Here is a 26,290-nt window from a genome sequence, read left to right as displayed (position 1 = left end):
GATATCAAGTCTGTAGGTAGGAAGCCACCTCTCTGTGCTAGTGGTGGCTGTTTAACAATCTGATAGCCTTGAGATAGAAGCTGTTTTTCAATCTCTCTGTCCCAGCTCTGATACAACTGTACTGACCTCGCGTTCTGGATGATAGCGGGGTGAACAGGTAGTGGCTCTGGTGGTTGTTGTCCTTGATGATCTTTTTTGCCTTGCTGTGACATCGGGTGTTGTAGGTGTCCTGGAGGGCAGGTAGTTTGTCCCCGGTTATGCGTTGTGCAGACTGCACCTCCCTCTGGAGAGCCCTGCGGTTGTGGGCGGTGCAGTTGCTGTACCAGGCGGTGATACAGCCCGACAGGATGCTATCAATTGTGCACCTGTAAAAGTTAGTTCGGGTTTTCGGTATCAAGCCATACTTTTTCAGCCTCCTGAGGTTGAAGAGGCGTTGTTGCGCCTTCTTCACCAACCTGTCAGTTTGTTGGTGATATGAACACAGAGGAACTTAAAACGTTCCACCTTCTCCACTGCTGTCCTGTCGATGTGGATAGGGAGGTGCTCCCTTCCTCAATGCAAGAAATGTTAATTCCTAACTTACACAATAGGTCTCTTTCCATTAACTTTACAGGGCAGTTAGGAGAATAAACAACACTATGATTTAAAATATCACCAAGTTGGACCGAAAGGCGTTTGGTAAGGTTCTCTACCATTGGAATGCCAGATGCCCCAACGAGTCTTTATTACATATTTTGACAATGGAACTTTTAAATTGTTACATTTAGATAAATAGAGATGGTTGCCGCTGAATCGACCAGGAAATACATTTTCACACCGCCCACACACACATCTATATTAGGTGAATCTGCACTGTTAGAAGATCAAATTGGGTACTCACCAAAGTAGCATTGTATCTGTCTTTTCCTTCTACCGCCTCCTCATCCTATCTCGAGCCTCCCCCTCTACTCTGCCGATTAGATGCTGTCATATGTGGTGGTGGTGGTTAGTAGGTATCACTGTACTCAGCTTCATCATAGCCACTCACATCACCCCTGTTCTGGGGGCAATTCATTAAAATGTGGCCAGGCTGTTGACAGTTATAACACCTCCATGGTTCCCCTCTTCCTCCTCCACATCTTCCTCCTCCGCAGCCCCTTCCTCCTCTTGCTTTTCCATCCTACGTTCCTCTTCCTCTGTCTCCCGAGTTCCATCTGTTCCCTCCCTCATAAAACATTAGCTGTTTCTTCCTTCCTGCAGCTTGTTGTCGTTCAGTTTGAACGGCATGTGACCAGACTGTGGTCAAGGGATGAGATTCCCAGCCAATGCAGGTAGTCGTTACTTTCCCTCGTAGTACTGGGAGGAGAACTTGTATCAGGATGCCCTTCGTTGTGTGGTGGTCAGGAGTTGGTATTCTACTCTGGGACTCAGTGTGTGTGGTAGTCAGAGGAGTTGGTATTCTACTCTGGGACTCAGTGTGTGTGGTCAGAGGAGTTGGTATTCTACTCTGGAACTCAGTGTGTGTGGTGGTCAGAGGAGTTGGTATTCTACTCTGGAACTCAGTGTGTGGTGGTCAGAGGAGTTGGTATTCTACTCTGGAACTCAGTGTGTGTGGTGGTCAGAGGAGTTGGTATTCTACTCTGGAACTCAGTGTGTGGTGGTCAGAGGAGTTGGTATTCTACTCTGGAACTCAGTGTGTGGTGGTCAGAGGAGTTGGTATTCTACTCTGGAACTCAGTGTGTGGTGGTCAGAGGAGTTGGTATTCTACTCTGGAACTCAGTGTGTGTGGTGGTCAGAGGAGTTGGTATTCTACTCTGGAACTCAGTGTGTGTGGTGGTCAGAGGAGTTGGTATTCTACTCTGGAACTCAGTGTGTGGTGGTCAGAGGAGTTGGTATTCTACTCTGGAACTCAGTGTGTGGTGGTCAGAGGAGTTGGTATTCTTCTCTGGAACTCAGTGTGTGGTGGTCAGAGGAGTTGGTATTCTACTCTGGAACTCAGTGTGTGTGGTCAGAGGCGTGTCTTTTTCTTCTTCGTCTTCCTCAGTTTCTCCGCTGTCTGCCCCCACAGCCCCCACTCCTGCTGCTGGGGGTCCTGGGTGTGGAGGTGGTAGCGTAGCTGTTGGTTGAGGTGGGGGAGCATAGGGTGGTGGATGATGTTGATACAGTTCATCTTTACGTCTGTTCCCACTTGCTTTGCATTTCTTTTCTTCAGCTTTCATCGTTACCTCTGCACTTTTCCTCTCTCTCTCTGTCCTTGTCTCTGCTTCAATTTCACAATTTCGAAAATGATCCCAGCGTATATTATTTTTCTTGTCTTTCCCTACTTTCTCCAACTGTTGTGGGACTAATTTCAATTTAACCACACCGATGGTGCCTTCTTCGGGAAAATCTCCAATCGTTCAGCGGTGCCATTGTGACACGTCCTCGGCAACACTCGGACCCCATTTGCTTACCATCACCTTCAATGGGCCTGTGTAGCATGTGGTGGCCGGAGAACACTTTTCTTCTCCAGGATCATCCCATCTTGAGTTCCTATCACACACACACACACACACACACACACACACACACACACACACACACACACACACACACACACACACACACACACACACACACACACACACACACACACACACACACACACACACACACACACACACACACACACACACACACACACACACACACACACACACACACACACACACACAAGGAGGAGGGATCAGTTCCTACAACCTAAACCATGTAATTGCTGCTAAAATAATCCCTAATTTGTTGTTGAACCACTGGAGAACTAATCCAAATTGGTATCTTACTCACATAAAAAGTAAACACAGTTTTGCTATGATACTTAGTTTCAACTGTATGAGAAAGTTATTCATGTCCACTGGTTAATAAGGCTATCCTTAACCTGAGATTCTAGTCTAACATAACCGGTCCACGCGCATCGCACTATGCGGTAGAGAATGCTCTCGATCACTTAGCGCAAAGTGATCTAGGAATACACATTTCCTCTTTTTTCAATTATCATTTTCTCTATCACTTAGCACAAAGGGATTTCATTCATAAAGAATCTTCCAATGATGACATACCAGCTGAGGAAAACATTGACTGAGCGATCGCTGACCCTCAACTCCTGTGGACGTCAGGCGGGTCTCTCCGTTCCTAGGAATTTACCCTAGACACTGCCAGCAGATTACCCTCGGAGCCGCAGGAGCCGCAGGTCAACAATATGGCAGTCACGTCTGGGGTGACAAATTGTGGTGTAAATGATAAAATAAGGATTTGCTGGAGACCAGGTCATACTAAGATGATTTATTTATGAGCTCAGAGGCAACAGTTACACAGTGCAGTGTAGACAGTCTGAATTCCGAAGCATTGGGTGGTAAGCAAATATCTTTATAGTTTCCTGTTCTTGTTGATCTGTTGGGATGGTATGCGAATTGGAGTGGGTCCTCAGTGTCTGGGATTCGGTGTTGATGTCAGCCATGACCAGCCTTTTAACCTTTCTAGCGCAGGCGTTCCGCTAGCAGAACCCCTCGACAACATTCCTCTGAAAAGGCAGCGCGGGAAATTCAAAAATATTTTTGGGAAATATCTAACTTTCACACATGAAAACTTCTTATGGCTGCAATCCCGTTAACGGGATGATATGACAACAGCCAGTGAAAGTGCAGGGCGCCAAATTCAAACAACAGAAATCTCATAATTAAAATGAATTCCTCAAACATACATGTATTTTATACCATTTTAAAGGTAATCTTGTTGTTAATCCCACCAAAGTGTACGATTTCAAATAGGCTTTTCAGCGAAAGCACCACAAACGATTATGTTAGGTCAACGCAACATCACAGACAAACACAATCATTTTCCCAGCCAAAGACAGGAGTCACAAAAGCAGAAATAGAGATAAAATGAATCACTAACCTTTGATTATCTTCATCAGATGACACTCATAGGACTTCATGTTACACAATACATATATGTTTTGTTCGATAAAGTTCATATTTATTTCCAAAAACCTCAGTTTACATTGGCACCATGTTCAGAAATGCCTCCTAAATATCCGGAGAAATTGCAGAGAGCCACATCAAATAACATAAATACTCATCATAAACTTTGATGAAAGATACATGTTTTACATAGAATTAAAGATACACTTGTTCTTAATGCAACCGCTGTGTCAGATTTCAAAAAGCTTTATGGCAAAAGCACAATATTCAATAATCTGAGGACAGCGTTCTGCCACAAAAGCAAGCCATACAGTTACCCGCCAAATTGTGCAGTCAACAAAACTCATAAAAAACATTATAAATCTTCACTTACCTTTGCTGATCTTCGTCGGAATGCACTCCCAGGACTCCCACTTCCACAAGAATTGTTTGTTTTGTTCAGTAATGTCCATCATTTATGTCCAAATAGCTATTTTTGTTAGCGTGTTTGGTAAACAAATCCAACGTCAGGAAGCGCGTTCACTAAAAGCAGACGAAATGTCCAAAAGTTCCGTAACAGTCAGTAGAAACATGTCAAACGATGTATTGAATCAATCTTTAGAATGTTTTTAACATAAATCTTGAATAACGTTCCAACCGGAGAATTACATTGACTTCAGATGTGCGATGGAACATAGCTCCCTCTCATGTGAATGCGCATGGTCAGAGCATGGTCAGGTCATGATAGACCTAAATAATTCCTGTCTCCTTCGGCCCCACTTCACAGTAGAGGCATCAGACAAGGTTCTACAGACTGTTGACATCTAGTGGAAGCCGTAGGATGTGCAAACTCATCCATATCTCACTGTGAATTCAATAGGGTCTTGGTTGAAAATCGACCAGCCTCAGAATTCCCACTTCCTGTTTGGATTTTTTCTCAGGTTTTTGCCTGCCATATGAGTTCTGTTATACTCACAGACATCATTCAAACAGTTTTAGAAACTTCAGAGTGTTTTCTATCCAATACGAATAATAATATGCATATATTAGCAACTAGGACCGAGGAGCAGGCAGTTTACTATGGGCACCTCTGGGCACCTTTCATCCAAGCTACTCAATACTGACCCTGCAGCCATAAGAAGTTAACAAGTCCAATACAGCAAATGAAAGATAAACATCTTGTTAATCTACCCATCGTGTCCGATTTCAAAAAGGCTTTACAGTGAAAGCACAATATATGATTATGTTAGTTCAGAGCCAAGTCAAAAAAACACACAGACATTTTCCAGCCAAAGATAGGAGTCACAAAGAGCAGAAATATAGATAAAATGAATCACTAACCTTTGATGATCTTCATCAGATGACACTCATAGGACATCATGTTACACAATACATGTATGTTTTGTTCGATAATGTGCAAATTTATATCCAAAAATCTCAGTTTACATTGGCGCGTTACGTGCAGTAATGTTTTGATTCCAAAACATCCGGTGATCTTGCAGATAGCCACAGAAATCCCTAAAAATACTCATAATAAACATCGATAAAAGATACAAGTGTTATTCACAGAATTAAAGATAGACTTCTCTTTAATGCAACCGCTGTGTCAGATTTCAAAAAAACGTTACGGAAAAAGCATAATCTGAGTACGGCGCTCAGAGCCCAATCCAGCCAAAGAAATTTTCGCCATGTTGGAGTCCACAGAAGTTAGAAATAACATGATAAATATTCACTTACCTTTGATGATCTTCATCAGAATGCATTCCCAGGAATCCCAGTTTGACAATAAATGACTGATTTGTTCCATAAAGTTCCATAAAGTCCATAATTTATGTCCAAATAGCCACTAGTTGTTAGCGTGCTCATCCCAGTAATCCATCTTCATGAGCACTAGGTCCAGACAAAAACTCGAAAAGTTCCGTTACAGGTCGTAGAAACATATCAAACGATGTATGGAATCATTCTTTAGGATGTTTTTAACATAAATCCTCAATAATGTTCCAAGAGAATTCCAATGTCTTTAGAAAAGCACTGGAATGAGAGTGAACTCTGTCGGGAGCACGTGGGAACAATGTCGTTGATTGTCACGACTTCCGCCAAAGTCGGTCCCTGTCCTTGTTCGGGCGGCGTTCGGCGGTCGACGACACCGGCCTTCTAGCCATCGCCGATCCACTTCTCATTTTCCATTTGTTTTGTCTTTGTCTTACACACCTGGTTTCAATCCCCCAGTTACTTGTTCATTATTTAACCCTCTGTTCCCCCATGTTTGTTTGTGAGTAATTGTTTGTATGTAAGACGGTCCGTTATGTGGGCTCGCTTTATTGTATTATATTTGTCTATTTTGAGTAAATTACGTTTATTTACTCATATCTGCTGTCCTGCGCCTGACTCCTCTACACAAGTTACAAACACAGACCTCATTACATTGATGCACTTATTAATTAGGCTGGCGTCTGATTTGGGAAACTCCTCGATGTTATTGGATGAATCCCGGAACATATTCCAGTCTGTGCTGGTGAAACCTTTCCTGCAGCCTAGCATCCACTTCCTCCTTATTGAGCCCGTCACTGGTACGTCCTGTTTTCAGTTTTTGCTTGTATTCACCAATCAGAAGGATGGAGTTATGGTCAGATTTGCCAAATGGAGGGCGAGGGAGAACTTTCTATGCATTTCTGTGTGTGGAGTAAAGGTGATCTAGAGTTTTTTTTACCTCTAATTGCATGCTGGTAAAAATGAGGTAAAACAGATTTAACATTCCCTGCATTTAAATCACCGGGCACAAGAAGTGCCGCCTCCGGGTATGCATTTTCTTGTTTGCTTATTTAGTATTTATTAGGATCCCCATTAGCCTCTGCAAAAGCATCAACTACTCTCCGTAGAGTCCAAATGAAACATGACATAATACATAGTACAGAACATGATCAGTCAAGGACTGAAATACATACATTTAAAACATCACACATACATACACGTCACGGCCCGCCACAGCCTACATATCAGTACATACACACAATATCTATGTCTAATACGTAGTACAGTGCAAATTAGAGTACAATATATATAAAATGGCTGTCTCTTCACAGTCCCATTTGTGCAGTGAGGTGTTCTTTTATCAGTTTTTTCTTTACTTCAGAAAATAAATACTTATGGCCCTATTCATCTCGTTGAATGTGTTCTTAGTGCCAGCTTCGGTTTGTGGTGGTAAATAGATAGCTATGAAAAATAGAGATAAATTCTCTTGGTAAATAGTATAGTCTGCAGCTTATCATGAGTTATTCTAACTCAGGTGAGCAAAGCCTCAAGACTTCCTTAACATTAGAGATTGCGCACCAGCTGACACCCACCTCCCCCTCTTAACCCTAAACTGCCATTTGGTCTTGAAGATGCACAGAAAAACCAGCTAGATGTATACAGTGAGGGAAAAAAGTATTTGATCCCCTGCTGATTTTGTACGTTTGCCCACTGACAAAGAAATTATCAGTCTATAATTTTAATGGTAGGTTTATTTGAACAGTGAGAGACAGAATAACAACAAAAATATCCAGAAAAATGCATGTCAAAAATGTTATAAATTGATTTGCATTTTAATGAGGGAAATAAGTATTTGACCCCTTCTCAATCAAAAAGATTTCTGGCTCCCAGGTGTCTTTCATACAGGTAACGAACGGAGATTAGGAGCACACTCTTAAAGGGAGTGCTCCTAATCTCAGTTTCTTACCTGTATAAAAGATACCTGTCCACAGAAGCAATCAATCAATCAGATTCCAAACTCTCCACCATGGCCAAGACCAAAGAGCTCTCCAAGGATGTCAGGGACAAGATTGTAGACCTACACAAGGCTGGAATGGGCTACAAGACCATCGCCAAGCAGCTTGGTGAGAAGGTGACAACAGTTTCTGTGATTATTCGCAAATGGAAGAAACACAAAAGAACTGTCAATCTCCCTCAGCCTGGGGCTCCATGCAAGATCTCACCTCGTGGAGTTGCAATGATCATGAGAACGGTGAGGAATCAGCCCAGAACTACACAGGAGGATCTTGTCAATGATCTCAAGGCAGCTGGGACCATAGTCATCAAGAAAACAATTGGTAACACACTATGCCGTGAAGGACTGAAATCCTGCAGCGCCCGCAAGGTCCCCCTGCTCAAGAAAGCACATATACATGCCCGTCTGAAGTTTGCCAATGAACATCTGAATGATTCAGAGGACAACTGGGTGAACGTGTTGTGGTCAGATGAGACCAAAATGGAGTTCTTTGGCATCAACCCAACTTGCCGTGTTTGGAGGAGGAGGAATGCTGCCTATGACCCCAAGAAACCATCCCCACCGTCAAACATGGAGGTGGAAACATTATGCTTTGGGGGTGTTTTTCTGCTAAAGGGACAGGACAACTTCACCGCATCAAAGGGACGATGGACGGGGCCGTGTACCGTCAAATCTTGGGTGAAAACCTCCTTCCCTCAGCCAGGGTATTGAAAATGGGTCGTGGATGGGTATTCCAGCATGACAATGACCCAAAACACACGGCCAAGGCAACAAAGGAGTGGCTCAAGAAGAAGCACATTAAGGTCCTGGATTGGCCTAGCCAGTCTCCAGACCTTAATCCCATAGAAAATCTGTGGAGGGAGCTGAAGGTTCGAGTTGCCAAACGTCAGCCTCGAAACCTTAATGACTTGAAGAAGATCTGCAAAGAGGAGTGGGACAAAATCCCTCCTGAGATGTGTGCAAACCTGGTGGCCAACTACAAGAAATGTCTGACCTCTGTGATTGCCAACAAGGGTTTTGCCACCAAGTACTAAGTCATGTTTTGCAGAGGGGTCAAATACTTATTTCCCTCATTAAAATGCAAATCAATTCATAACATTTTTGACATGCGTTTTTCTGGATTTTTTTGTTGATATTCTGTCTCTCACTGTTCAAATAAACCTACCATTAAAATTATAGACTGATCATTTCTTTGTCAGTGGGCAAACGTACAAAATCAGCAGGGGATCAAATACTTTTTTCCCTCACTGTATTATCCACGTCCTTGTTCAGTCACGACTCCGTGAAACGTATTACAGTTCTTTAGGTCCCGTTGATAGGATAGTCTCAAATGGAGCTCGTCCAGTGATTTTACGTTCACCAATAGAACGGAGAGGCAGTTTATTTACTCATCGACCAAGTCTCATCAGGGAGCCCGCTCGTTTGGGGATTAGGGTCTGGTCTGGAATGAGCAGTACATCCACAGTTTCAGACTCGTAAAAATATTCATCCATTTCGAGGTTAGTGATCGCTGTTCTGATGTCCAGAAGCTGTTTTTGGTAATAGCAAATGATCTCGGTAATATTATGTAAAAATATTTTGGGACCAAACAGACAAAATAGCAGAATTTGACAGAAATAGCAGGAAGACGGTAGCTATTCACTGCAACACAATCTTTGTAGATGACATTTACATTTGAGTCATTTAGCAGACGCTCTTATCCAGAGCGACTTACAGGAGCAATTAGGGTTAAGCACTTTGCTCAAGGGCACATCGGCAGATGTATTGCCTAGTTGTCTCGGAGATTCAAACCAGCGACCTTTCAGTAACTGGCTCGACGCTCTTAACCGCTAGGCTACCTGACGCCCCAAATGACGTAAAGATGCATACTCAGCAGGAAGAGAAGGACCCCATCACTGTCGCCATCACCTCATCACTGTCCTGTTATCACTGATACCATACTGACAGACCGCGGGGGGAAGGGTGAGTGTGTGTGAGAGGGGGTGGATCTGTGTGTATGTGGTGAGGGTGAGTGTGTGTGAGAGGGGGGGATCTGTGTGTATGTGGTGAGGGTGAGTGTGTGTGAGAGGGGTGGGATCTGTGTGTATGTGGTGAGGGTGAGTGTGTGTGAGAGGGGGGGATCTGTGTGTATGTGGTGAGGGTGAGTGTGTGTGAGAGGGGGGGGTCTGTGTGTATGTGGTGAGGGTGAGTATGTGTGAGAGGGGGGGATCTGTGTGTATGTGGTGAGGGTGAGTGTGTGTGAGAGGGGTGGGATCTGTGTGTATGTGGTGAGGGTGAGTGTGTGTGAGAGGGGGGGATCTGTGTGTATGTGGTGAGGGTGAGTGTGTGTGAGAGGGGGATCTGTGTGTATGTGGTGAGGGTGAGTGTGTGTGAGAGGGGTGGGATCTGTGTGTATGTGGTGAGGGTGAGTGTGTGTGAGAGGGGGGGATCTGTGTGTATGTGGTGAGGGTGAGTGTGTGTGAGAGGGGGGATCTGTGTGTATGTGGTGAGGGTGAGTGTGTGTGAGAGGGGGGATCTGTGTGTATGTGGTGAGGGTGAGTGTGTGTGAGAGGGGTGGGATCTGTGTGTATGTGGTGAGGGTGAGTGTGTGTGAGAGGGGGGGATCTGTGTGTATGTGGTGAGGGTGAGTGTGTGTGAGAGGGGGGGATCTGTGTGTATGTGGTGAGGGTGAAGTGTGCATATGTATGTTAATTGTTTTGCTTTTTCTAAATCATAATATGTATATACTAAGAGATTAAGGTGATGCTATTATCGTAGCAATACAGCTAATGAGATTTAATTTGGTCACTTTAATTCTTAACCCTTGTGTGGTGTTCGGGTCTGTGGGAACCATTTGTTTTCTAAAAGAAATATGATACAATTAATGACTTTTTCAACCTGAGACTCAGTGGCCTGTGAAGAACATGTAAAATCACACATTTTCATTGAGTGAACACTGTGTACCCCCCTACACATCTATATTACATATGTGGTGTTCGGGTCCACTGGACCCGAGGGTAATAAAAGTGTGGAAAAGTGTGTGTGTAGATGAAAACAAGTTCAAATTAAACAAAAAGTTTTGCTGTGTGTACTGTTTCAACATAGCACCAAGAACCTGTCTGTCTCCCTGCCTGTCTGCCTGTCTCCTGCTTTTCTCACACTCTTTACCCTTTGTAATGTGTGAAACTACACAATGTCTTGCTGGAACCTACATAATGTTATTACAATACATTATTTTGATACACTGTAAAAAATGCTGTATTTTCCCACACTTGCAAATTGGTGGAGGGACACAACAAATAAATAGCCTTGCATGTGTGGCTCCTTACCACAATCAATCAGTATGGCAGAAAGAATCTCTGCTCAGAGGGCCTTATAAATTATTTTTGCCGAGAGATAAGATAGTATGGAAGGAGAGTCTTCCATTTTGGAAGATGAAGAATTTTCCAAATAATAGGATCGTGTCTCTCTCAAATCGGAGTCTGACAGTGAGTTGGAAGAAAAGGATGAGATTAACCCTCAGCCAGGTCCAGGACCAGCACGTCAGCAGCCAGCCCCAGGACCAGCCAGTCAACAACCAGCTCATCAGCAACCAGCCCCAGGACCAGCCAGTCAACAACCAGCTCATCAGCTGGAGGAGAAATATGGATATAAAAAAATTGTGAAATTGAATGGTCTTCTTGCCCAAGGAATGAGCCACCCCACATGGCTGCCAATGTGATAAGGATGCAACCAGGGTGAACGCGGATGGCAGTTACTCATGTGCAGGACATGAAGTCTTCTTTTGAACTATTCATCCCAGACACCATTCAGAAAATTATTCTGGACTGCACTAATTTGGAGGGAAGGCATGTTTTTGGAGAGGGATGGAAGGAGATGGACCAAACTCATGTACATGCATACTTTGGGGTTCTTATCCTTGCTGGTGTTTTCAGATCCAATGGGGAATCAGAGAGCAGAGAACCTTTCTGTGCAACAATGTCTCTGGAAATCTTCCACATTATTTCCAGGATTATCCTCTTCGATAACCGAGACACCAGACCAGCTCGGCGGCAGCGAGACAAGCTAGCAGCAATCAGGTCATTGTGGGACTAGTGGGTGGGCCACCTTGCCCTGTTTAACAACCCTGGGCCCAACGTTACTGTTGATGAGCAGTTTATGCGATTTAGGGTCCGCTGTCCCTTCAAGCAGTGCATACCCAGAGGCGACAATTTAGACAAGCTGGTGACTGGTTACACCTGCAAAAGAAGAACCCTACACGGCCATTTGTTATATTCTTCAACATCTTGGACATTTTGGCATACAACGCGTTCGTCATCTGGATGGCGTTGAACCCAGATTGGAACAGAGGGAAGCTCCAGAGGAGACAGCTCTTTCTCGAGGAGCTGGGCAAGGCATTGGTAAGACCTCAAATCCAGAGGAGGCAACATATCCCAAGGATCCCAGATTCTGCAGCCATCGTGAGGAGGATTCAGGAGGAGGATGCTGGTGCCCCATTCGCCCGACCCACAGAGCCAACAACTCCAACAACATATTCATGAACTGTTTTCAAGAAGAAGCGATGTGATGTGTGTGGACCCAAGAAGGACATGAATACACCGTACACATGCGTCAATTGCAAGAAATACATTTGCAACACACACACAGTAAAACTCTGTCCCTCATGTGGTGTGTAGACCGGCCTTAATTTGCGTTCGATGGGGCTCATTTATCATTTCCATAAAATACTGTATGTAAAATGTGTCCTTCTAATTTGTTCAGTTCAAATCAATAAACATCTATAGTGATGAAAACCTTGTTTCATTGATATTTGTTCATGATAAACATGATTTATTCCACCCATGTCTTGATTTTTTATTTAAAACATGGTATGGTATGCTGTCTATTAACATCTAAGTATTAAGTATTTTACTTTAATTGTTATGGGCTGTACTGTTTTAAAATCCCAATTCTGTTGTGGGTCAAGCAGACCCCCAAACAATGGGTGAATAACAAAAAGATGAAGTCCACACAAGGGATAGTAAATACCAGTTACATTTGGAGTGGTCCTGCAATTGCTGCAACTTCAAGGTATACCCTTGAGCCTTGTTAGTGTACAATATGACAGGAATCATATTCTGTCATGTTCCTACTAATACAATCCGCCCACCAGTGCGTTCAACCACATTGACTCTTTTTATGTGAGCAATCATCCAGAACATTACCGCGAGCCAGTTGCCCTATTTGGTCTTAATGGGTCACTTAAGTCACCGTTCCTATTAAATTGAATTGGGGGGGGGGTTGATACTGTATCGTAACTATGCACAGAGAGACATGTAGTGTAGATCTCTATGTGTTCCTTCTGTTCCTGTGTGAGTATCTGTTCCTGTACTACATATTAAATAGAATACCACAAATAGACTATAGCATCATTAAAGTGCATTGTGGCGGTTGAATGTGGTGTATCCTGTAAGTACCCACTCTACTAAGTTCTAAATGGGCGGGTGTCCTCCATATACATCAAAGTATCAGATCTGGAGTTGGTGACTTCAATACAGGTAAATAACTCCTGGGATCCCCAACATAAATTGAAATGATACTGAGACGTTAACGTCACCACATAATCATCCTCTCCAATCTCCAACAAATTGCAATTTCCCCCGATATCCGATAATAATCTCCTCCTACTCTACCTTGTATGACCTAATAGTTGGTGACAGGCAATTTTGTGGTCGTCTCTACCGATGAGAAGGAAGTGATATTGAGTTAAGGTTTATTGGGTCAACGGGATATTGACGCATCCGTCAAATAATTGTTTCAGTGGTGTGTGTGTGTAGGAGTGTGTTTATCACCCCCTCTGGCTATGGCGAGCGTCGTCACCTAGAGCATTGGTTAGACTGTTCGGTTGTTAGAAGAAGACACTGCCAGAGGAAATCCCCATAGCAACATTAATGCCCGCTAAAGCTAAAATTGTTCTATTTTTGTGGACAACCCTCTGTGGATTGTGGCCCTAGTATATACTGTATTGGCTCTACTTGGTGACTGAGCGTGATTAGATGAGGCATATCGATATGAACTGTTTGTCCTGTCATGTTTGTTTAATTAAATGGTGACCTATTATCAGTCAGTATGTGTGGTTGACCACTGTTACTAGGCCTATAGAACACCTGTACTTGTGCTTTAAATAGCATTTTGGGTAGGCTAATATAGAACATTTTATAGTGTGAGAAATGTAGAAAATGTTGTATGCTTTAAATGCCAGGATGTCATACTCTTCTCGACATTCATTCGCTGCATGCTATTGAGAGAGATACGTGTCTTTTCAGACCCGCGTGTGTTTGACAACAGCTGATATTCATCTGATAATGAGATAAGGGGAAGCGCTACCAAAATAAACGAATGGCGGGAAACAACACAGTTAATCATTAGATCTCAGTATAGGTGAGTCTAGTATGTTGATACGTGTCGCTTACTGCATTCGTTTTCACTGAACAGAACATTCTAAATAGTATGTCGTATTAGTATGCAGTATGTAGCTTTAGTAAGTAGTAGGCAAGACCGATTTCAGACACAGGCTGTGTGTTCCGTCTGGAGGATGTAGTAGGAAGTTGTCCTCAGAGACTGATTTAAGGTCAGATTTTATCATTCTATCTGGCTTGTTTCTCCCTAAGGTTAGGATTTGGGGAGGGGGAGCTGATCCTAGATCTGCACCTATATGAGTATCTTCTACCTGCACAGCAGAAAGTGCAAACGTGTAGTGTATTCTAGGTTTAAAAAGGCTTCTAAAGTTTGTAATATCCACTTTAAAATGTCAGAGTTGATTTGCTTAGAATAGAAATGTATCACACATTACAAAGAAAATGTCCATGAATTATAATCCACATAATAATTCACCTTTCCTGTTGCTGCAGGATTATTTTCCTGCTGTAACAAACTGCCTCATATTAGAACCCTACATCTGTATGACTGTGTGTGACAGGTGTGTGTGGGAGTGTGTGTGTGACAGGTGTGTGTGGCCCGATTCGTTAGCGTCTCCACCGAGACCTGTGAAGAGAGCTGTCAGTGGTAAAAACACTCTGCTTGTCCAACTGAATTCTGCCCCAGTACCTTCCGGGTAGGCTATGTAATTCCAAATTCCAAGGGAAAGAAGTCACTGAAAAGGTCCTTGTACCCTTGTCGGCTGGCATAAAGTGACATTTTGTATCATGTGCACGGAACCGACCACCTTGTCCCAGTCATATAACATTTAAAAAGTGCCAGGGGGCTCTAAGGTTTTGGTTACACCGCTCTCTCTCTCTCTCTCTGTCTCTCTCTCTCTCTCTCTTTCTCTGTCTCTCTCTCTCTCTCTCTCTCTCTCTCTCTCTCTCTCTCGCTCGCTCTTTCTTGCTCTCTCTCTCTCTCTCTCTCTCTCGCTCTCTCTCTCTCTCTCGCTCGCTCTCACTCTCACTTACTCTCTCTCACTCTTTCTTTCTCCCTCAGACACATGTTCCTGCCGTCTGTTACCTGGATGTTTGGATATGGCCGACAGCCTTCCGCTGATCTAGAGTCAGTTTATACCAAGGGCATTTCGCTGTCTGGATGTGGTCGCCAGTGCTATGCTGCTCTGAGGTCAGTTACCCCGGTGTCTATTCCTAGGCATCTGGCTGTGGTAGTTGGCGCTCCTACAGTTCTGAGGCCAGTTTGTTCTCAGGCATCTGGTAGTTGTAGTCAGGTCCCTCACAGCTCCCAGATCAGTAGTCTCTCCACACCGCCTGTACCCATCCTATGGTCAGAACCGGTGGAGGCTGCTGAGGGGAGAACGGCTCATAATAATGGCTGGAACGTAGTGAATGGAATGGCATCAAAACACATGGAGACCGTGTATTTGATGTATTTGATACCATTTCGCTCCAACCACTACCATGAGCCCATCCTCCCTAATTAAGGTGACATCAACCTCCTGTGGTCAGAACACAGCAGCAGTATGTGGTCGGTGTATCATTAAACCTCACTGGCCAACACTTGGCCAGCTGTGACCGGCCAGCCAACCACTAGATCCAACTGCCTGTGTAAAAATAGAACAGTACAGGGAAGTTGAGTTCAGATATGCTACAGAGGATGTACTGGAGGGTGTTACAAAGTGCTCTGTATGCGTGCATGTGTGCGTGTGCGTGTGTGTGTGTGTGTGTGTGTGTGTGTGTGTGTGTGTGTGTGTGTGTGTGTGTGTGTGTGTGTGTGTGTGTGTGTGTGTGTGTGTGTGTGTGTGTGTGTGTGTGTGTGTGTGTGTGTGTGTGTGTGTGTGTGTGTGTGTGTGTGTGTGTGTGTGTGTGTGTGTGTGTGTGTGTGTGTGTGTGTGTGCTTCTGTGTGTGTGTGTGTGCTTGCATACATCCATGTATATGTGCCATACTTGTTGTAGCTAATAGGAAATATACTGAACAAAAATATGAACGGAACGTGCAACATTTTCAACGATTTTACTGAGTTATAGTTCATATAAGGAAATCAGTTAATTGAAATTAATTAATTAGGCCCTAATCTATGGATTTCACATGACTGGGCAGGGGCACAGCCATGGGTGGGCCTGGCTCCCCAGTGTGTGGACCTATGCCCTCCTAGGCCCACCAAAGGCTGCGCCGCTGCCCATTCATGTGAAATCCATAGATCCATATTTTTGAGTTTTTCCCCACAAAAGGGGCTTTATTAGATCCATCAGCTGTCTGGCTGGCTGGTCTCAGACGATCCCGCAGGTGAAGAAGCTGTATGTGGAGGTCCTGGGCTGGTGTGGTTACACGTGGTCTGCAGTTGTGAGGTCGGTTGGTCATATTGCCAAATTCTCTAAAACAGTTGTGAGGCCTGGAGGCTTATAGTAGAGAAATTAACATTAAATTCTCTGGCAACAGCTCTGGTGGACATTCCTGCAGTCAGCATGCCAATTGCTCGCTCATTCAAAACTTGAGACATCTGTGGCATTGCGTTGTGTGACAAAACTGAACATTTTAGAGTGGCCTTTTATTGTCCCCAGCGCAAGGTGCACCTGTGTAATGATCATGCTGTTTAAGCAGCTTCTTGATATGCCACACCTGTCAGGTGGATGGATCATCTTGGCCAAGGAGAAATGCTCACTGACATGGATGTAAACAAATTTGTGCACAGAATTGGAGAGAAAATCTTTTTGTGCGTATGGAACATTTCTGGGTTCTTTTATTTCAGCTCATGAAACATGGGATGTTGCGTTTATATTTTTGTTCAGTATAGATCAGGGGCCTGTTGCACAAAACCAGGATAAGGGATTAAGCCAGGATATCTTGGTGATCCTGGCTCAATTGATCCGTAATCCGGTTGCACTAAAGATGGATAGGGGGCAGGAGGATATGTTATGGTATAAATTACCATGGAGATTTATTCTGTGGAGCTAGCCTGCTCCAGACCAGGCTAAATTCCAGGATCTATTTAATCTCATCCCTAATGTCAGTCAGCAGTCACCACAAATGGAAACCAATAGTTATTTCACTGCTCACTATACATTGTTATCACATATAACTAGACCCACTGTTATTATTTAAACGTTTGTGATCATTAATTTCAATGATTTGGGATAAAAAATGATTTTTAGATGATGTTGCTATCATTAGATAATTTACAGTTTCCCATAGACTATAAGGCTATATATAAAATGATAGAATATTAGGGCCACAGAGGGGAAAAAAACACAAGTCATAATATTGTAACCAGTTGTTTTAAAGGAGGACAGTTGTTAAAATGACAGATGTGGGGCATTTCGTGAAATTGTACTTCAGTATGGTTTCATAAACAAAGACATGCTGATGTGCCAGAATATTAAGTATCACATTGTCATAAGTATCAAAACTGTAAAAACAATATGTAGCTTTTCTGCAGAAAGAACCAGCCTCATAAATTTATGACTTTATCCTTTTTCTTCAGTGTGGCCCTAGTACTCTGTCATATAAACAAATACACATTCCATATGAATATAAAAACACAATGTGTAACATTATGTTCCTTTATTGAATAAGGACAAAACAAAGCAGGTAAACCATCAGCTCCTTTCGAAACTGAAGTCACAGTGACTCTACAAGATGGAAAGCACAGAATCCAAGCATATTATACAAAATGATACATACACATTCAAAGGTCTGTATATAACACACCCTGCATGTCTACACACTAAAATAAATGCAGGACAAATCCATACACATCAACTGAACAGACAAATGAATGGATGCAGTAGCCTCCCTGCAGCCTTGTATTACACACAGTATACCGCACAAACATCATAAGAGGCCAAATTCGTCAAAAAACGAACCCAAAAAAACCCAAATTCCTCTGCCACCGCAGGACATATTTAACCAAAATTGAAAGCACACATACTAACTAAAATAATTCAACACATATTGGTCCCTCAGCAGCCGACCACTGTCGTCATCAGGGAAGATTGCCGGATTGTCCCAGTCCATGGCTGGTGGCACTCTGGGGGCCCTCTCCTTCCTCAGGCAGGCCACATTGTGGAGGACAGCACAAGCCACAGTAATATCACATGCCCTAACAGGGCTGACCCTTAATTTGTGAAGGCAGTGAAAGCGTGCCTTCAGGAGGCCAAAGGTCATTTCAACTCTGGCCCTGGTCCTGGCATGGGCATGGTTGTAGGCCTGCTGTGCTTCCTGGGGGTCTGTGAAAGGTGTCAGGAGAAAAGGCTGGCAGCCATACCCCCTGTCTCCCAGCAACACACCAGAGAATTCACCTGTCAACACAAAATCTCATCATTACTACCTCATAAACACAGTGATATTCTTGACACAGCCATGATGGTTATAAATAGGGGTTGTGTGGCTTACCTTGTGATAGGCACTGATAGATTTCAGAGGCCCGAAAGATTCTGGAGTCATGGACTGAGCCAGGCCATTTTGCCACAACATTGCTGATCACACAGTCAGCATTGCAGACCATCTGAAATCATAAGATGAGGAATATTACACCAATCAATGCACATCACTGGCAATGCAGAGTGTTCGTCAATGGACAATATCAAAAAGTTATGTTCACCTGAACATTAATGCTGTGAAAGGATTTCCTATTCACAAAATCGGCCTCATGGGCACCTGAGGGGGCTTTTATCCTTATGTGTGTGCAGTCCACTGCACCAATGACATTGGGGAAACCTGTCACACAAAGTAATGAGTATCCTACTATGTGTTAACAGTTGTCCTGTAATTTGTAGATCCTCTTACCTGCAATCCTATAGAACTCCTCTTTGATGTCACAGAGTCTTCTGTGGCCAGGGAAGGAGATGAAGACATCTGCTAATGCTTTGATAGCCAGACACACACTCCTTATTGTGCGGCAAATTGTCGCCTTGTTCAGCTGTTCTGCATCCCCCACTGAGTACAGGAAGGCTCCACTAGCAAAAAAGCGCAAGGCCACACAAACCATTTGCTCCACACTCAGTGCATGGCTCCGTGCAGTGCGGTGCTTAATCCTGGGACCCAGTAGTCTGCATAGATACCTGATGCCATCTGCAGAAAACCTGTATCTTTCATATAGATGGTCATCAGGGAAGGCCAGTGGGTCCAACCGGTCCCTGAAGACCCTTTCTCGCCTGAAGGCTCTCCTCAGCACAAGTGCTTCTTCATCCACCACATCTCGCACGAATGGGCATGCCATTGTCAGAGCAGAAAGGAACACACAATTTTGGGCCTTCATATAGGCTAGTGGCCACACCTGGTGCTGGGGGGGTGGGCAAAAGAGGGCGATGCCTTATAACGATGACTTGGTTGTACTGATTGCTGGGAAAATAAAAAAAACCTTAGAAAGATGCCACCGTCCTGTGTGCTCACAATAAGAGCTCATATGTCATGGCTCACTTGACTTTACGAGAATATACCTAATTTTTATTTTGAGCTGTGTCATCTTCTTGGAGCTGGGGGAGGAAAGAAAAATAATGATTAATACATTTGTGTTACAGTTAGCATACAGTGTACATTGAAGGCATATCTCACCTCCCTCTCAAGTTTTTTTATTTCAAGGTCCAGTTTACTAATTGTCCTCTTTTTTATTTCGGACTCCAGTGCAAGATTTTCCATCTTTTTCTTCTTGTACTGAATGTCTATGTCTGCCAGTTCTATTTGGCGCCGGAGGTGGTTGCCATACAACTTTCTGATAGCTTGTGAGCTCTGTGAACACAATACAATTAGCGCAGCTGGAATTTGGCAGGATGTGGTGTCCTTTTATTAATACGCACTATGTTGCCAGGCTGGTTTTCCCACTGTATAGCATATGGGTCCTGTAAAAGAAATTAGATTTTTTGATTTTGATGAGGACTCCTCACCATTGTAGAGTAAATAGTACTTTCACAGTCTTAACATGATACCTCATGCCTTCTGGAATCCAGAGAGATGGTCTCCTCCTCATCATCGTCTCCATCATGTGCTGTTGCTGCTGCACTGGGGCCTTCACCCTATCACATTTAATCGGATTCATATTGAAGCTAGTAGACAAGACATGCCAGGCCTACAGTATGCCTTTGATGGAGTACTCACTGGATCAGCATCGTCTGGTGCTTGTGCTGGTGGCTCTAACAGGAACACAGTGCTGCCAGACACTGCAAGGCAATAGGTAAACCAAAGTCAGACAGTCCAAATTGATTCAATATGAATGTGGTTGTATCCCATGTAGAGATGGAAGGACATACCTTGAATGAAGCGGGTGGCATCTTGGGAGGAACCTATGCTCGTCTCTTTCCCCCCAGGGATCCCCTCTAAGACGGGCCTGCCTTTATTTAGCTCCAAGGCCATGTCCTCTGCTGGGGTAAGGTCAGCCTTTGGTGACCCACCACCCGTGCCTTGTCTGTGGGTATTCTTTTTCACTGCTAAAACAGTACAGACAATGTGTGAGCAGGCACCTTCTGGGTACAATATATGCTTGTGCTTTGTTAAATATTAGTCAGGGACCATACCATTCTGCAGAATGTTCTTGTATTTGATTTTGACCTGCTGCCATGTCCGTTTTGGCCCGTTCATGTTTAATCTACACACACACACACACACACACACACACATTTAATGGAGTCACACTGCAAAAAATTACTTGGTATTTTTGTCTTGTTTTCAGTAAAAATATCAAAAAATTTATCATAGCTTTATACAGTGTGATGGAGTTACTTTACACAATTTCACTCATATCTGCAGTGCATTTCAATTAAAAATTTAACCGTTTCATAATTACAGTACAACTGCATTTTTGGAGATGTGAATTAAATATTTGAATTGTAATTGTGATGTTTCAGCGGAGCGGTGAGTGTGTAATTGTGCACTACTTACGCATTCAGGCGGTCTGCAATACTTTGCCACGATTTTTCTCTTTGCTTTATCACTGTGGCGGTGTTGCCTTTCTTCTTAATTATATCTTTTACCTCCTCGTATGCCTCCATGAGGATTTGTGCTTCCGACGGGGAAAAGTACGCGGCTCTAGTTGCCATGGTAAATCAGTTAATCTGTGATCTGTGGCGGGGTCTATTTGAGTGAGCCGTGAGCGCGCACCTATCCAGGATTGGTTTCACCTGGTTTAATGAATCCGTGTCTGCTCATCCTGGCTTGGTCTTTGTGCAACCAATTAAGCCTGGACGCACATGTTTTGGCTTCATTGAGCTCAGCTGAGTCATTTATCCCGGATGTCTTAATTCTACTTTTGTGCAACAGGCCCCAGGTATTGGTGGTGCTGAATAAGGGACATTGGTTCAAAATGGACACAACTCTTATTCTATATCAAAGGAGGAAGGACGTTGTCACGGATCCCTCCGGAATGTTCATCATGCTCACCTGTCCCCTATTCCCACTCATTAGTACCTGTACCTGTATGTGCCCTTGGGTTTCCATTGGGCTGTCCATTATTGTTTCAATGTCCGTTGGTGCGTGTGAGTACCTGTGCTGTGTGTTTTGGGCTTTCGTGCCCTTGTGGATTGCCCAGATTATTACGGGTCTCGTCCCGTGTGTTAATCATCGTGCGCGTCTGTTATTTATTCAAGGTACTCCTCGCTCTTTTGTTTGGGTTTCAACTCTGTGTTTTTGTTACGTGTTTGTTTGGTCTTCGTCCCCGTGCCTTTACACGGCACGCCGTAATTTGGGCTGAATAAAAAACACTATTACGCATTCCTGCGCCTGTCGCCCGAATCTCTTCTTCATAAAAACGTGACAGACGTCATTCCCCTCTATCACAATTATCCATGTGATGTATTCCGCCTGGAGAACGTGGAGTGATTGCTCAGTCAATTGGACTGATAATATCACAGTGCTGGATCAGCGCAAGTGAGTGATGGCCTCTTATCCTTCACTAGATTGTTGTGTAATAAGGATGTATTAAATATGTAACGGGTCATGTGATACAGTATGTGATATAGAGGTCATGCGTATCATCTCACGTAATAAGGTCTATTTACTATATATATTCTTTTTTTTCTTCAATTTTTGAGGTGGACATTTTATTTAACACCAAATATGTGCCAAAAGGCAATATGTTGTAGTGTAACTGTGGATTTTAAACTGGTTAACAGATGTAGGATCTTAATTTGAGCCGGTTTGCTAGAGCAGGAAAATAATCCTGCATCAACAGGAAATGTGAATTTATTATGTGGATTATAGTTAATGGACATTGTTGTAGGTGTTGATACATTTTTCACAAGGGAAAATCAAGTCTGAAATTTCAAAGTGAAAATGACAAACTTCAGAAGACTTTTTAAACCTCAAATAAACAACAAATTTCCTGCAACGGGGTGATCAGGTGAAGACCCAAATCTGTATATGGCTTAACTGTACATTTCCACAGTAGAGTCATAGCCATAATATACTGTATAAACCCATAGGGAGTGTATCAGACTGAAACAGCCTGCAGTGCTGTACCAGACGCCATGTAGCAACGCGCATGCCCCGCCCACCTGAGAGTCTGTCTTTTTCAGCCATCTACTTCCTGTGTTTTAGGGGTGCAAAAGTCACTTGTAACTTACATTTAGCTGGATTAATTTCTTTCATTTTACTCGTGTGACTCTTTCATACTCTTGCTTGTGCCTGTAATTTTCCCCTGTTAACGTTACGACCGCAGAAATGTTTGTAATGACCTGTCAAACACACCCAGGTAAAGGCTGAATTAGCCTCAATGAATACATTGTCTTTCCGTTAAATCTATAAGAGCGCCAAAGTTTTGTTGGGGATTTAACTCACCGTCTCGACACGTACATCACAAGTAAGAGAAGAAAGATAACTTTATTTGCATTGGTGTACATTTTTGGTTGGAATTGAAACAAGTAATCATTTCAGACCGTTGAAATGTTTACAAATGAGATGCACTGAAATGAAAACAATTCCAGAAGATGTAGTGATATTATGTCTGATCTCGCAAACAATGTAAAGTGTGTTTAGATAGGTGTAATCTAGAGCCATGCGTGTTGATTTTCAATCTCAGGGTATCCTGCTATTGACACACTTGTTGAATTATGCAAGAGAATGTGAAAACAACAGTAATTAATGAGTCAGTCTAGACAGCGCTGGTGAGTGCAGGTTGGGTAGACAGAGGAAGTGGATGGTGGTTGCAGCTCTGTTCCACCCCTTATGTTAATGTATTTATATATGCAAATGCATCCAGTGTATTTATGCAAATTATGTACATATCATTTGATTTATTTTAACACAAAACATATAAAATATACCTGATACCATCACAACATTATATCAGTATCAGCCTTCTACGAAATGTTTTTGGAAATTTGACAATAAATTGAATACTTGAATTCCCACCAAAATCACAACTCCAATCATTATTTATCTGTGCCAGTACAATGTGTTATGTGTTATAATTAAGTCAATATCTGATGGATTGTAAAAATTCATAAAGTTTGGACTATCTTCATCCATTGTCCAACTTTATTAGAATTCTTTTTAAAACCTTTTAACAATTTCGATTACCGTTGCTACCTCAACGCCAGCGAAATCCTGAATATGACATTAAGACACCATTTCGTTTTATTGGCTTGGGGGGAAAGTCTCGAAGGAGAACTTTATTTGATAGTTTAATTATCTTTAGTGGCTGAATCATCATTGGGAGGATTCCTGGGTGAGTTTGAAGGCTTTTAAGGGGCCAGGGCTGATGCACTTGGCTTCTTGGAATGCCGTGTCCTCAGTCTGGGTACATGGTGTCTATAAGGCAGGGGCATGCGTCTATGGGCTACGCTTGATGTGATGTTGGGAAAAGATGTGTTATTCTTGGAATGATGTGCTTTCTCTCTGACAGGTTAACACATTGATCATTAGTCTGTTGGTTCAATACTAAAGCTACCTGGCCTTATCAAGGGGTGTGTGGAGTGATAGCGATCGATAGACTTGTAGGATCAAACGTTATCAATCAATTGATACAGTCCTTTTCTCGCCACAAGGATACAGTAGGCCTACAGCGAGGATCGTACCTGTAGATGCCATGGTTTCTATCAAACGCAGGAACACCCTGATTTTCAAAGAGCTTACGTTTGACATTGCTTAAAGGTAGTGCTAATGGTCACCGTTCTCTACATGGTGTGATAAGCTACAACCACGGGGAAGCCTACCTTTCAGTAATGCTAATATACACTTTCAAACCGCCTTCCTCCGTGCTTGGATGACGCTAACAAAAAGGCGTTTGAAGAGGTGTATCGGCTGTCAGGTTCCATGTTGAAAGATGTATTTGAAATAGCTGTTAGGCCTGACTGGCCCTTGATAAAAACGGATGGATTGGGTTTGATGATTCCTGTCTTCTGAGTACAAAGGAAGGCAGTCAGTGTGAGGGGATTGTTCTCTCTGGGTGAATGACACGGTGAGGCCCAATGCAGATGTTTTTATCTCAATATCAAATCATTTCTGGCTAACAATTAGGTACCTTACTGTGATTGTTTTCAATTAAAATGGTTAAAAAAAGAGACAAAAAATAGCTTCTTAGCAAAGAGCAATTTCTAAAGCAAGAATTTTACTAGAGCTATCTTGGAGTGGTCTGACTGGGGAGGGGAAAACTGAAAACTAGCTCTTATTTGCAGAGAGGTTTGGAACTCTCAATTCCTGGTCCATTAACTAATTTACCACTTGGTGATGTAACCAGGGAGGTAAAAACTCCATCCCACTAAAACTGGCTCAAATTTCAGGCAGTCTTTTTAAACAGCTCTTACACTAAAAAGGGCATTATCATACTTTTCACAGTATTATTCCAACCTCATAGTGTGGAAATATAACACACAGGAAAATCATGTTTTTGACTGCGCTGGGCCGTCAATGATCACAGCGGTTAGAGATCAGAATGTCTGAGTGTCTTGGTACTGTACCGTATCTAGTCCTTGTTACAACTCTCTTAGTCACTATTATTAATAGTATTAAAACAAGCTACCTGCTCTCTGTCCTCTCCTCTCCATCCATGTAGAACCCCCTCCACAAGGGTTCTACATGGAACCCAAAAGGGGAACCCTTTTTTCTAAGGGTGTAGGGAGGAAGGGAACAAGTGTTGACGCCTGCCCGGGGTATGGTTGAAGGTGTTTTCGGGCGACTAATTAAATCTGTAGACCCCCATGCAGAACTCTTTGATTCTGGCACTGCAGGGATCCCGCAGGCTTGCCCCGGCCCGCCTCAGGGGGAGTCTGGGTAAATGTGATCAAACCTCACATCTCTACTTTCATCATTTCACTCGGCGGTGGTCACGGAGGAGAAGAAACGGGGAGATATCAAGAACCCCTTTATTTTCTTCACAGTCTTGTTTTTTCTTGCTTTGTTATTCCTATATTTTTCTATATTAAAGTAGCAGATAAAAAGCGGTTGACCTGAGGTGACGCCGATGTCAGGCTGCCAGTTCTCTCTCTCTCTCTCTCTCTCTCTCTCTCTCTCTCTCTCTCTCTCTCTCTCTCTCTCTCTCTCTCCATGTCATTCTCTCTCTCTCTCATTCATGTTTGTATGCATCAGCGTTCCTAATTCTGGGAACTATCTACAGAGGGCCCAGATGCAATTAGTGTTTTTCAATTCATGTTCATTAACGCCAGGTCCCCACCTGCCACCCTTCAATACTACTGACCTAAACGATGCTGAGACCAAAAAATATGTCTGTCTCAGTGGAAGACGCTGGCTGATCATGTCAGCTAATGTTTGTTCAGTCAACAGCCAACGTCCCCAGACCGCTGATATTATAGACATTTTCATCTGTAAAAAATGGTGTAGGTTCTTCAATGATTTTCCATTTCGGGCAGATTTCAAATGGAGGTATAGCCTATCTACTGTATACTCATTGGTTATTAGTTTGGATGTAATTTGGGGAGCAGATAGGAGAAGTCAACGAGGACCCCCCCTGAGTCGCCCCCTCTGAATCATGGCAGGTTACCGTAGTGTAGTGGATGAAAAGGCCTAATGAGTATGAATCAGGTTGGAGGCAGCAGGTACACTCCTGGACCGCTCTGCTATGTAATCTAATTACCTACGCTGGGGTTATTGTTGTTGTTGTCAGAGAGAGAGATGAGAGGGGTTGAAGATTGATGAGAGATAGAGGGAGGGAGGGAGGGAGGTGGATGAGATGAGAGATGGCGAGAGGGAGAGGGGGCGAGATGTAGAAGGGTAGAGGTAGAGGGAGAAGGAGGGAGGTAGAGATACAGAAAGATATATACAGGCA

The 26,290-nt window shown here is 43.3% G+C and overlaps 1 protein-coding gene across 3 annotated transcripts; it reads right to left on the bottom strand.

Annotated features, from left to right (window-relative positions):
* Positions 1–17,602: 17,602 nt before the first annotated feature.
* LOC139579276 (putative nuclease HARBI1) lies at positions 17,603–19,918 on the bottom strand. Of its 3 annotated transcripts, none has more exons than XM_071407785.1 (6): positions 19,875–19,918; positions 19,633–19,806; positions 18,865–19,553; positions 18,680–18,795; positions 18,472–18,583; positions 17,603–18,377 (listed from the first exon to the last, which is right to left on the bottom strand). In XM_071407785.1, the coding sequence occupies exons 3-6, from the start codon at positions 19,334–19,336 to the stop codon at positions 18,007–18,009; spliced, it is 1,071 nt and encodes a 356-aa protein (XP_071263886.1). In that variant the 5' UTR covers positions 19,337–19,553; positions 19,633–19,806; positions 19,875–19,918; the 3' UTR covers positions 17,603–18,006. The 3 variants fall into 3 exon arrangements, with proteins under 3 accessions (XP_071263886.1, XP_071263885.1, XP_071263887.1); XM_071407784.1 differs by having other exon boundaries at positions 18,865–19,419; positions 19,518–19,553; positions 19,633–19,908; XM_071407786.1 differs by having other exon boundaries at positions 18,865–19,419; positions 19,518–19,908.
* Positions 19,919–26,290: the final 6,372 nt, after the last annotated feature.

This window comes from Salvelinus alpinus, chromosome 6 (assembly GCF_045679555.1).
Source record: "Salvelinus alpinus chromosome 6, SLU_Salpinus.1, whole genome shotgun sequence".
Lineage (NCBI taxonomy): Eukaryota > Metazoa > Chordata > Actinopteri > Salmoniformes > Salmonidae > Salvelinus > Salvelinus alpinus.
Note: the sequence above shows the minus strand (reverse complement) of the source record. Positions and strands in the feature narration are given on the sequence as shown.